Source organism: Mercenaria mercenaria, chromosome 12 (genome assembly GCF_021730395.1).
Source record: "Mercenaria mercenaria strain notata chromosome 12, MADL_Memer_1, whole genome shotgun sequence".
In the NCBI taxonomy this organism is placed as follows: domain Eukaryota; kingdom Metazoa; phylum Mollusca; class Bivalvia; order Venerida; family Veneridae; genus Mercenaria; species Mercenaria mercenaria.
In genome coordinates this window covers 67,721,282-67,733,885 of record NC_069372.1, presented here as the reverse complement: position 1 = coordinate 67,733,885, position 12,604 = coordinate 67,721,282, and the positions used below count along the sequence as shown (strand labels likewise).

Here is a 12,604-nt window from a genome sequence, read left to right as displayed (position 1 = left end):
AACTTGGCTATAAACTGCTACTTGAACTAACAGCAGAGAGAGACTATAAAACTTGGCTACAAACTGCAACTTGAACTAACAGCAGTGACTGACTATAAAACTGGGCTACAAACTGCATCTTGAACTAAAAGCAGTGAGTAACTATAAAACTTGGCTTCAAACTGCAACTTGAACTAACAGCAGAGAGTGACTATAAAACTTGGCTACAAACTGCAACTTGAACTAACAGCAGTGAGTAACTATAAAACTTGGCTACAAACTGCAACTTGAACTAACAGCAGTGAGTGACTATAAAACTTGGCTACAAACTGCAACTTGAACTAACAGCAGGGAGTGGCTACAAAACTTGGCTATAAACTGCAACTTGAACTAACAGCAGAGAGTGACCATAAAACTTGGCTACAAACTGCAACTTGAACTAACAGCAGAGAGTGACTATAAAACTTGGCTACAAATTGCAACTCCACCTAAGAGCAGTGAGAGACCATACAAATTGGCCACAGACTAATAAAGCTGTTAAATGCAAGTAGCGTTTAACTTACCAAAGCCACACATGTAGGCATCAAAACCAGCTTCATGAGGTAGAACATCAGATACTGAAGAAAAAAAATGTGTCAATTACAATTTTCCGATGTTCACAGGAAAAGTAATCTGGCAGTTTGAGATAATATAACCATCAGAACAATACATAAGTAAATGACAAAGATATCTCAGTAATTTATCTGACTGTACTTTAGAAAGAGGAAATGTTAAAACTATTAACAAGTTATTCAGGGTCTAATAGTTTTGATTTGGATATGAAATACAATGACCCTGTCTCAAGTGAAAGATTTTATTTGTATTGTCATGGTATGGACTTGGTCACTTTTGGGCAGAATATTTGTCAGGCAGCTGGAGCTCAGTTGTTAGAGCACTCGCCCTGCAGGCAGGTAGGCAATCGGTAACCATTATTTAACTAGCTGGCGGCTCACCAACCAGTCTCTCTTCAGTAACAAGACCCATCTCTGACAGAGCTCGAACCTTCGACCTCCTGATTGCGGGGCAAGTGCCTTATCCATAATAAATAATAGTATTTGTAAATGAAATTTATATTTCTCTGCTAAAATTGAAAATATAACTTGCAAGCTACTCTTATACAAATACTCACTATATCTTTCAAACCCTTCGGCATGTACTATGGCAGGAGGATGTAACACAAGTTCTTGTCCCTTCTCACTACAAATATAAAGGATTACTCAAAACATTAAATCACTCAAAACCTTGAATTACTCAAAACCTTGGATTACTCAAAACCTTGTATTGCTAAAAACCTTGGATCACTCAAATCTTTGGGTTAATCAAAACTTTGGATCAGTCAAAACATTGAAACACTCAAAACATTGGATCACTCAAAACCTTGAATTACTCAAATCCTTGGATTACTCAAAACCTATGGATCACTCTAAACCTTGAATTACTCAAAACCTTGGATTACTCAGAACCTTGGATCACTCAAAACCTTTGATCACTCAAACCATTGCAACACTCAAAACTTTGGATCACTCAAAACCTTGAATTACTCAAAACCTCAAATTACTCAGAACATTGGATCACTCAAAACCTTGAATTACTCAAAAACTTGGATAACTCAGAACATTGGATCTCTCAAAATCCTGGAACACTAACAATATTGAATTACTCAGAACATTGGATCACTCAAAACAGGCACGTAGGTAGCATTTTCAGATTGGGGGGGCACACATTTTGAAAATCAGCCGACCTATAACAGACTCAGATCAAAGAAACGTTAAACGTTTTTAGTTTTTTTTTAGTTGTGAGTGACCATCTAAACAAAACTGCAGGGCACAGCTAAAATTGACTCGCTGTCAAACAATTGCTAACAATTACCTTACTTGGTCAAATTACTGGGGGAGGCGGACACCCTGCTCCCCCCCCCCTACCCCACTGTTCCTACGGCCCTGCAAAACCTTGGATCACTCAAAACCTTGGATTACTCAGAAACTTGGATCACTCTAAACCTTGGATATCATGAGTATTTTGCTCATCTCCTTGTCACTTTGTGCTTCTGGTGATATATTGTTTCACTGTTACTTCACAACCAATGTTTTTTACTACTATATTTTATAAAAAATATTGTGTAAAGCTCAGAGAATCACCTTGTATATCTTTCTATTTCCAAAATAAAACCTCTGGTGCAAAACATCAAATGCTGAACAACATTCCTATAAAGTATCATGACTGCAGGTCAAATACTTTCTGAAACACTTGTGTCATCCTTGTAGTCTTGTTGAATGAAACCATAAAACAAAACCAGATGTACAATCAAACACACTGAATCCTGTATGGTTTAATGACACTATGACAAATACTTTTTTGAGATATATGCTACACAAACTTTTAAGATCTTTATATGCATATTTCTTTTACTAAGTCAAGGACCAGAAACCATGGTACTATGAAATTCCAAACAGAACATCAGCTGCACGACTTCACATGTTATACGACAATAAAGTTTCAGGACCCCAGAATAGATACTTTTTCAGACACATGCAACATAAACTTTTAAGCTCTTGTGCATATTTTTGTCTAAGTCAAGGGCAATAACTCTTGTGTAACTGAGTGATTTCCCAAACAACTTCACAAGCTGAATAATAATCCTATGTGGTATAATGACTATAGGCAAATACTTCTTGAGACAAGTGTGACACAGACTTTTAAAATCTTTAAGCATATTTTCTACTATGTCAAGGGCCACAGATGTAGTCTAGTTTAAGTGACTTCTAAACAAAACCACATGTGCACAAGGTCTCATTCTGATTAACAATCTTATGAGGTTTGATGACTATAGGTCAAATAATTTTTGACATATCTATAACATAATTTCGGAGGGACAAACAAATATCTGGAAAGACATCAAGGTGGCTGGACAAACATACTGACAAGGGAATATGTAAGTGTTCCGACAAAAACTTGACATGCCGAGTGGCGGCTGTAAAAAGTCTCCCCGTACTTGGATTCAGTGTTGTTATATTTTCTGGTCCTTTGGGAACATGGAGTCCATTCAACATATGTGTAATAGAGTTCCCCTTAAACCGGTGCTAGGGGGTGTGAGAGGTGTTGCACATTTCATTACCTCTCATGAACAGACTCAATCAAACAGAGTCGCTATTATTCTTCTTGGTTGCATTCTTTGCTTCCAAAGGATCTTTTTAGATATTATTTAACCTAAAGGAATGCTCCTAAATTTGCTCTCTACAGTTATCATATTACAACAATTGTACTGACTTCATTCAGTGTGAACACCTTTAACAGTCTGAACTAAAACAACAGTAAACTGATGTTTGCTCCCCGAATATATTCTTGACATATAAATCAAAAATGCTCCTCCCCTCACCCATATTTTCCACAAAAAGAAAATCAAGTTAACTTACAAGCAGGTTACAAATGAATACCAGCACTATGTAGTAAAGTTGGATTTATAATTTATATCTGTGAAAAAAATTAGGGCCTTAATAAATGATGCCCCTCCCAACCCACTTTTGCAAAATGTAACATCGCCGGAGTCATTTATAAAGGAATAAGCAGTATTTTAATAGTGACTTAAGTTACACAGACAAAGTAATATTTTCACCTTTCTAAATCTTTATAGAGATCACCTAAATTTGTGTATTGCACCAAACCCGTCTCCTCCATCTCCTGAAAATTATAAATCACAAAATGTTTTAACCCTTATCATGCTAAATTTCTATAATGGACTGGTCCATCTTCCAATTTTGGCAGTACCATTTATCATTTGAAGGGGTGTTTACTGAAAATTTACTGACTGAATAGCGAACAGTGTAGACCATGATCAGACTGCGCGGATGTGCAGGCTGATCTTGGTCTACTCTGGTTGCAAAGGCATAATCAATTGTGTCCAGCATGGTAAGGGTTAATAAATGTAATCTTTTCAATGAATATTCAAACCCACTGAAATAAAAAAATTGCAAGTTTTGATTTGAGCCCAGCCTGTTGAATTTTAAGATGAAGAATCCATATTGCTGGTATAAAGAAGGTGTATGCATCTGCCAAGGTGTGTGTCTCAAATAACAGATTTACTCCAGAACTTGACTACCATTTCATTTTTTCCAGTATTTCAAACATGTATTGTGGTATATACATAATGATAACTTTTATTTATCTATAGTATAATACTGAACTTTATAACTACTCTAAGTTTAATTCAAATGAGCCATGCCATGAGAAAACCAACATAGTGGCTTTGCGACCAGCATGGATCCAGACCAGCCTGCGCATCCACGCAGTCTGGTCAGGATCCATGCTGTTCACTAACGGTTTCTCTAATTGCAATAGGCTTTGAAAGCAAACAGCATGGATCCTGACCAGACTGCGTGGATGCGCAGGCTGGTCTGGATCCATGCTGGTCACAAAGCCACTATGTTGGTTTTCTCATGGCACGGCTCAAATATGTTTTTATCTTATTATTATATTCATCAGTCTTGAACTGCAAATAATGCTTTCAAAATACAGTTAGTACTGATTGTCATATATTTATTGAGCTGAAGTAAAAATGATTACACAGAAAAGTTTTATCTGCCACTTATAACCATCTTTATTACATTTTTATCCAACAGAACATAAAATGTCATTTTATAAGCATGTAAGTGGCAAATACAACCTTTTTCATCAACTGATATTTCTCAAACTGTCCAAAAATGGGCTGAAGTGAATAGATACCTCCTTGTATCATTAACAAAATGCCAAATGGACCTACACGATTCAGTTGGTCCTCTGAATGTGGTTTCTGATAATGTTTAAATCATTACAGATCATAAGTAACACAAACTTCTTTATATTATTTAACTGCCCCCTAGATGAAATGGTAGATGGGACATTTGCCCCAACTGCTTATTTTTCAAACTGACATGCACCCCAAATCGTTTTGTCCCCATTACCTGAAGATATTACAATGTTTCTTTTGCTGTTTTAATTAATCCAAAGGCTATATCAGTCCCTAACAAGAAGCTGCATTCAATAAACGCTTGATGCCCCCGGTGGCATCCTTGTCGATACAAAGCAACCTAAGTCAAAACGAGGTCAAGTTCAAGGTCAAGGTCAAACTGAGGTCATGTGATGTCTGAAGATGAGGAATGGTCACAGGTTACATCTGCATTAGTATCAAGTCATTCTAGTAAGGGGTATTGATGCCAGACAAAACGGTCCCATTTGGTTAACCTCGTACGGACGGACGGATGAATGAACAGGACAATCACTATATGCCTCCTGCATCAGTAGATGCCGCGGGCATAAAAAGTGCTTCTGTATTATTTATAATTATACCGCATTTGTATAACACACTTTTCACACATACACATGTTCAAACGTGCTTTGTGCTTTACATACACATACCAAACACTACAAACAAATCTAAAATTACAGACATCAGCCAAAAAAAGACTGAGTAAGATTACATCTAAAGCAAGATAAATCGGTCAGTTTGCAAATACTGTAGAAAGAAGACTTAACACTCAGTGTATCAGCATCTCTAGTCTTGTATGGTAGACAGTATCATAGGCATGGAGAAGCATATGCAAGGCTATGGTTGTCCCCATCATGGATTGGGTTTTCAGAATAACTAATGACACGATCCCTCTCAAATCATAATCATTTTTTGTGGCAAATTTTAACAATCCTAGATAATATTTCGGAACACGATGTGTAAATCAAGCTGTATACAATGTAGCAAACGTACATGCAATATCAAAACAACTTACCCGTCTCACACTAGATGCGATATGTTTTGTATCAAACACTTTAGGAAACATCATATGAAGGTTTGTCTTGAATTCTGTATAGGATACAGGTAGCGGTTTGTAGAATTTATCATATATCAACATTAGGTCCATCATACAGTTGTGTGCTAGTAAAGGCTGAAAAGAAATATAAAATTGTAACAAAACCAAGTGACTTCTAATCCGAGCATATAAATTTTCTGGTTTAGATGAATTTTCATATTTCAGTGTTAATTGTATACAAAGGTACAAAATGAGACTATGTATTCTAATGAGCAATGACAACACAATGTAACATTTATTCCTAGGTTTCTACTTTTTAATAACATACTGTAACCCAAGGTAAAAGAGCTTACTCATTTACTAATGATGCTGGTTTACCAGTTTAGTAAATTTGTTAAAAGAAGTATAATTTTTTGTGGATGTAGATATTTATATGTAAATATCTAGCCACAGTATGAAAAAATTTTCCCAATGAAACACATTTTGGCAAAATTTTCCATGAAACGATATCCTCCTGACAAACCATACCTTTTTTAACTGTTTCATTAGTCTAAATATACGTGTAAATCCTAGCATTTTCTCTAACAGCGCCTCCTCTTGTTGTCTTTGATCTGATTTTTCTGAGATTTCCAATTCTTGCCTCTTGTCTGCTGCTATTTTCTCAATTTCTATCTGAAATATACAGAAGTTTTTCTCTGGTCTGCGGATACTTTTATCCCTGGTCTGTTGATATTATTTCTCAATTATGTTTTTATTTACTGTTTGGGAAACATGCAAAAACACTTCAAGAATAAATTCAAGAGTGAAACAAGTGAATGAAGTATTGCCATGCAATACAAAGTCCCCTACTGGAAGGCACCTAATTTTCTCTACTGCAGTATAACATAATGAACTGATATCTGTCAATGATGTATAAACAATATTGTACTACATATACAATATGTTATAACAACACACTTGGATTAAAATATGCATATATAAAAACCCACAGTTGTTTTCATATTGAATTTTTTTGGCTGATTATACTAGCATTTAGGAGTGACCTGTCGCTTTTATTAATAGATTTGAAAGGTTACTGGAATAAACCACTTCAGTAAAGGGGTACCCTACTTTTTTATAACTTACTTTTTTAATAGATATTTAAATGACTGTCTTCTTCGACAATAAGGCGCATTGGTGCAGTGGTAAGCGTGATGGCTTTAGAATCTAATTTATGCGAGTTCGAATTCCGACGGAGATCAATTTTATTTTTTCATTATATTTTTTTTTTTTTCATTTTATATTTTGCTAACACACATTTTAAAATGATGATAATGTTAAACATGTATTTGAATCGCATTACTTGTATCCTTTTGCTATTTTCGAATATAATATAGGTTTTTCAAATATCTTATTGATTGTGAATTATTCAGCATGGTTGACAAAGCTCTTAACAATTTGGTCACTCAATTAGCTGATGACACTGATTCGGAGGAAACTAACAGTTACACCAACAGCAAGTGTGAAGATGCTCCATTGGACGCGTGTGTTTGAAATGTATTGAATATATTGAAATTGTACGAATGAAATAAAAAATGAAATTGAAATGATGAAATAAATTGTAATAAAAAAAACAACATGAAAATGTAAATAAAACAAATTCAATCATAAAACAAATCGCACAGTGTGGGATTCGAACCCACAGCCTCTTAATCGCAAAAGTTAAATCACTAACTAACAAAATTCCTCAATTGTACCAACTGAGCTACCGATGCAGTTTTAGTTTGTACATTATTTGAAATGTATTTATAGTTTTAAAAACGTCAAATATCTTTCAATCCCTTATTTAATAAATGGAACAGTCTGGAAAATACAAATCTAAAAATAAAAACGACAGGTCACTCCTAATTGCTAATAAAAATGTTATCATGTAAGTTATTTATAGTAACAACAAAAGGAAATTAATCTTTAAAAAAAAAATAAATAATATAAGTCCACAAGAAACTCTTTACCAGGTAGAGATAGGTCAAAAAACTCCTAAAAATTGGATGTAACATGCATGCTGTACCACATAAAAGTGGTCTCGATTTTTCTCTACTGCCAGTAATAAAAAAGTTACAATAAAATCTATTTATAGTAATAACAAATGGACGTAATTCTAAAAACAAGGGTGCCTCATGGTGGTGAACATTTGGTCCAAGTTACATCAAAATCCCTCCATGCATGAAGAAGAAATGTTCCGTACAAAGTCATTCTTGAATTTGACCTTTGACCTCTAAATATGACCTTGACCTTAGACCTAGGGACCTGGTTCTTGCGCATGACATGTTGTCTCATCCAGGGGAATATTTGTGCCAACTGATATCTAAATCCTGCTTTGCATGACAAAGTTATAGACTGGACAGGAAAAAAATCCTCTTGACCTTTGACCTCAGTGTGACCTTGACCTTTAAGCTAGGGTACTGGGTGTCGTCTCATCATGGGAAACATTTGTGCCAAGCAATATTAAAATCCCTTCATGGATGGCAGAGTTATGGACAGGCCAGGAAAAAAACTCTGTTGACCTTTGACCCCCCATTGTGACCTTGACCTTTGAGCTAGGGGTCTGGGATTTGCGCATGACACATAGTCTCATCATGGGGAACACTTGTGCTAAGTGATATTAAAATCCCTTAATGAATGTCAGAGTTATGGACCGGACACGAAACAGACCCTGTTCATGCTATGTTAACATTTGACTGCTAAGTGTGACCTTGACCTTTGAGCTAGGGGTCTGAAAGTTGTGCATGACACATCGTCTTATTATGAGGTAATTTGTGCCAAGTAATATTAAAATCCCTTCATAGATGGGACAGTTATGGACCGGACAGAAAAAAAGCCTTGTTGACCTTTGACCTCCAATTGTGACCTTCACCTTTAAGCTAGGGGTCCAGGTTTTGCGCATGACACGTCATCTCCTCATGGGGAACATTTGTGCCAAGTAATATTAAAATCTCTTCATGGATGGGAGAGTTATTGACCAGACAGGAAAAAAGCCCTGTTGACCTTTGACCTCCAATTGTGACCTTGACCTTTGAGCTAGGGGTCCGGGATTTGTGCATGACAAATCATCTCATCATGGGGAACATTTGTGCCAAGTAATACTAAAATCCCTTCAAGGATGGGAGAGTTGTGGACCGGACAGGAAAAAAGCCCTGTTGACCTTTGACCTCCAATTGTGACCTTGACCTTTGAGCTAGGGATCCGGGTTTTGCGCATGACACGTCGTCTCATCATGGGGAACATTTGTGCCAAGTAATATTAAAATCCCTTCATGGATGACAGAGTTATGGACCGGACACGAAATTGCGGACGGACGGAATGACGGAATGACGGAAAGATGGAATGACGGAAAAGTGCATTCCTATAGTCCCCGAAACTGGTTTTCAACCAGTAGGGGACTAAATAAAACAAGAGACTATTTTGGAACAAGAGTGCAAGAATGTCACAATATACGCCCGTCACAGCAAATTTCTTTACTCTAGCACCTGTATTTGCAAATGGAATTTTAATTTTGTGGTTGTTTAGTAATAACTAAGTGTTTTGTTTTTCTAAGTCAACAAAAAAACTCCTTACCAGGTAGAGATACCTTAAAATACACCTAAAATTGGAAAGTAACATCTATGTTGTACCACAGAAAAGTGGTCTTGGTTTTTCCCTACGGTCAATTATAAAAAAGTTACAATATAAGTTATTTATAGCAACAACTAAGGGAAGTTAATCTTAAAAAAAAAAAAAAAAAAAAAAAAAAAAAAAAAATCAAAAAGAAAATTGTAAGTCCACACAAAAATCTTTACCAGGTAGAGACTGGTCAAAATACACCTCAAAATTGGATGTAGCATGCATGTTGTACTACAGAAAAGTGGTCTCGATTTTTCCCTACGACTAGTAATGAAAAAGTTACAATATAAGCTATTTATAGTAACAACAAAGGGAAGTAATTCTAAAGAAGGGAACTGCGCATGACACTTCGTCTCATGATGGTGTATAATTGTGTCAAGTTACATCAAAATCCCTCCATGCATGAAGAAGAAATGCTTCGGACAAAGTCATTCTTGTATCTGACCTTTGGCCTCTAAGTGTGACCTTGACCTTAGACCTAGAGACCTGCTTCTTGCGCATGACACTCCGCCTCATGGTGGTGAACATTTGTGCCAAGTTATATCAAAATCCCTCTATGCATGAAGAAGAAATGCTCCGGACAAAGTTTTCATTCTTGTATCCTTTGACCTCTAAGTGTGACCTTGACCTTAGACCTAGGGACCTGGTTCTTGCGCATGACACTCCTTCTCATGATGATGAACAATTGTGCCAACTTTCATCAAAATCCCTCTATGCATGAAGAAGATATGCTCCGGACAAAGTCATTCTTGAATTTGACCTTTGACCTCCAAGTGTGACCTTGACCTTAGACCTAGGGACCTGGTTCTTGCGCATGACACTCCGTCTCATGATGGTGAACAACTGTGCCAAGTTTCATCAAAATCCCTTCATGCATGTAGAAGATATGCTCCGGACAAGGTCTGTGGACGCCGCCCGCCCGCCCGCCCGCCCGCCAGGGGCGTTCCCATAATACGTCCCGTTTTTCAAACGGGCGTATAAAAAGTGAATGCCCACCGTTTGAATGAAAATGGTAAATGATATGTAGTATAGATGATCTGGGAAATGTTTGGACCTTGACCTCTAAGTGTCACCTTGACCTTTGAGCTAGGGATCAGGGTGTTGTGCATGACACATCATCTCGTTATGGGAAACATTTGTGCAAAAAAAATTAAAATCCCTTGATGGATGATAGAGTTATGGACAGGACAGGAATAAAACACTACTGATGTTTGACCTCAAAGTGTGACCTTGACCTCTGAGCTAGGGGTTTGTGTGTTGCACATGACATATTGTTTGGTAATAACAGAGTGTGAAAGTGCATCAAAACTTTAGCCTGAAATATCAAGTGAGAAGGGGGATAATTCATAAAATATTGGTGCCAGCATTCTGGCCCTTTTGTCAAATGATGTGGATGAAGATGTGGAAGAATTATTTTAAGTTTGAATCAAATCCCTTCTGTAATGATAGAGATATAGTGAAAATGCATCAAAATTAGTGAAAAAGGCACATAATTCATTAAAATTAGTGCCAGAGTTATGGACCTTGTGTCATATAATGTGGCTGATGATGTGGAACAAATTTTTTAATTTTGAATCAAATCCATTAAGTAATAACTGAGACAGAGTAACTGTGCATCAAAACATTAATTTGAAATTCTTAGTAAAAAGTGGGGATAATTGATGAGATACTGGTGCAATAGTTATGACCACCCTTGAGCCATATGATTTGGGTGATGATGTGGTATACCTATTTTAAGTTTATAGCAAATTTATCATGTAGTTATAGAGATAAAGAGAAAGTGCATCAAAACTTTAACCAAAGTGTGTATGCAGAGGGACCTCAATGCCGAGTTGAGTATGATAGCTCTCCATATACTTAGTATAGTCTAGCTGAAAACTAACACATTTCTGTTCCTTATTTATTATAGTCCAAATACCAGGGAATCTGCCTCTCAGTTCTGTGCTCAATACATACATAGGTATCCTCTCCATTTCTGAAAATATATGACAGACCAAATGCAGTTTAAAGTTGGTATGTTAGAAAATGTTCATAAACAAGAGGGTCATGATGACCCTGAATCACTCACCTGAGTAATATGAGCCACATGTTTAAAATGGCAAACAGATGCTAAAATATTAGAAAGTAGGTCAGTAGGTCACATTCGTGGTCACTGAAAGTCAGTACTAAAATCGGTGTGTAAAAATGTACATGTCATCCAAATTTCAAGGCTGTATCTTAAAAAACAAGTAGGTCAGTAGGTAAAGGTCACAGTCAAGTGACCCCTAATCACTTGGGGTCATCAGGTAATTTTAATTAAGCAGTCTAGGAAATATGACCTGATAATGTTTTAAGTATTTATTCCTATATAACTCATATAACAAGTGACCCCAAGGGCGGGGCCTCTTTTAACCCCAGGGGCATAATTTGAGCAATCTTGTTAGAGATCCACTAGGCAATGCTACATTCCAAATATCAAAGGCCTAAGCCTTGAACTTTCAGACAAGAAGATTTTTTTCCCTATAGATATGTCTATGTTAAATCTGGGACCCCAAGGGCAGGGCCTCTTTTCACCCCAGGGGCATAATTTAAACAATTTTGGTAGAGGAACACTAGGCAAGGCAACAAACCAAATATCAAAAGCCTATGCCTTGCAGTTTCAGGCAAGAAGATTTTTTAATTTTTTTCCTATATATTAAGTCTATGTAAAACTTGAGACCCCTCTGGGCAGGGCCTTTTTTTCACCCCAGGGGCATAATTTGAAAAATTTTGGTAGAGGACCACAAGGCAATGCAACATACTAAATATCAAAAGCCTAGGCCTTGCAGTTTCAGACCAGAAGGTTTTTTCCTATATAAGTATATGTAAAACTTGAGACACCCCGGGGCAGGGCCTCTTTTCATCCCAGGGTTAAAATTTGAACAATTTTGGTAGAGGACCACAAGGCAATGCTACATACCAAATATCATAGGCCTAGGTCTTGTAGTTTTAGACAAGAAGATTTTTAAAGTTTTTTCCAATATAAGTCTATGTAAAACTTGTGACTCCCAGGGCGAGGCCTCTTTTCACCCCAGGGGCACAATTTGAACAATCTTCATAGAGGTCCATTATAGATGTCACATGCCAAATATCAAGGCTCTATGCCTTGCGGTTTTGGACAAGAAGATTTTTTAAGTTTTTCCTTTCGGTTG

At 36.7% G+C, this 12,604-nt stretch overlaps 1 protein-coding gene across 2 annotated transcripts in view; it reads right to left on the bottom strand.

The window, feature by feature from the left end:
* Positions 1 to 12,604, bottom strand: part of LOC123534228 (poly(A)-specific ribonuclease PNLDC1-like) — a 60,706-nt gene that overhangs the window by 14,733 nt on the left and 33,369 nt on the right. For both annotated transcript variants that reach the window (XM_045316374.2, XM_045316375.2), the window contains exons 9-14: positions 11,318 to 11,409; positions 6,324 to 6,467; positions 5,775 to 5,930; positions 3,632 to 3,696; positions 1,148 to 1,215; positions 543 to 596 (exon numbers count right to left, since the gene is read on the bottom strand). In XM_045316374.2, the coding sequence (XP_045172309.2) occupies positions 543 to 596; positions 1,148 to 1,215; positions 3,632 to 3,696; positions 5,775 to 5,930; positions 6,324 to 6,467; positions 11,318 to 11,409 (579 nt within the window). The remainder of the gene's footprint in view (positions 1 to 542; positions 597 to 1,147; positions 1,216 to 3,631; positions 3,697 to 5,774; positions 5,931 to 6,323; positions 6,468 to 11,317; positions 11,410 to 12,604) is intronic.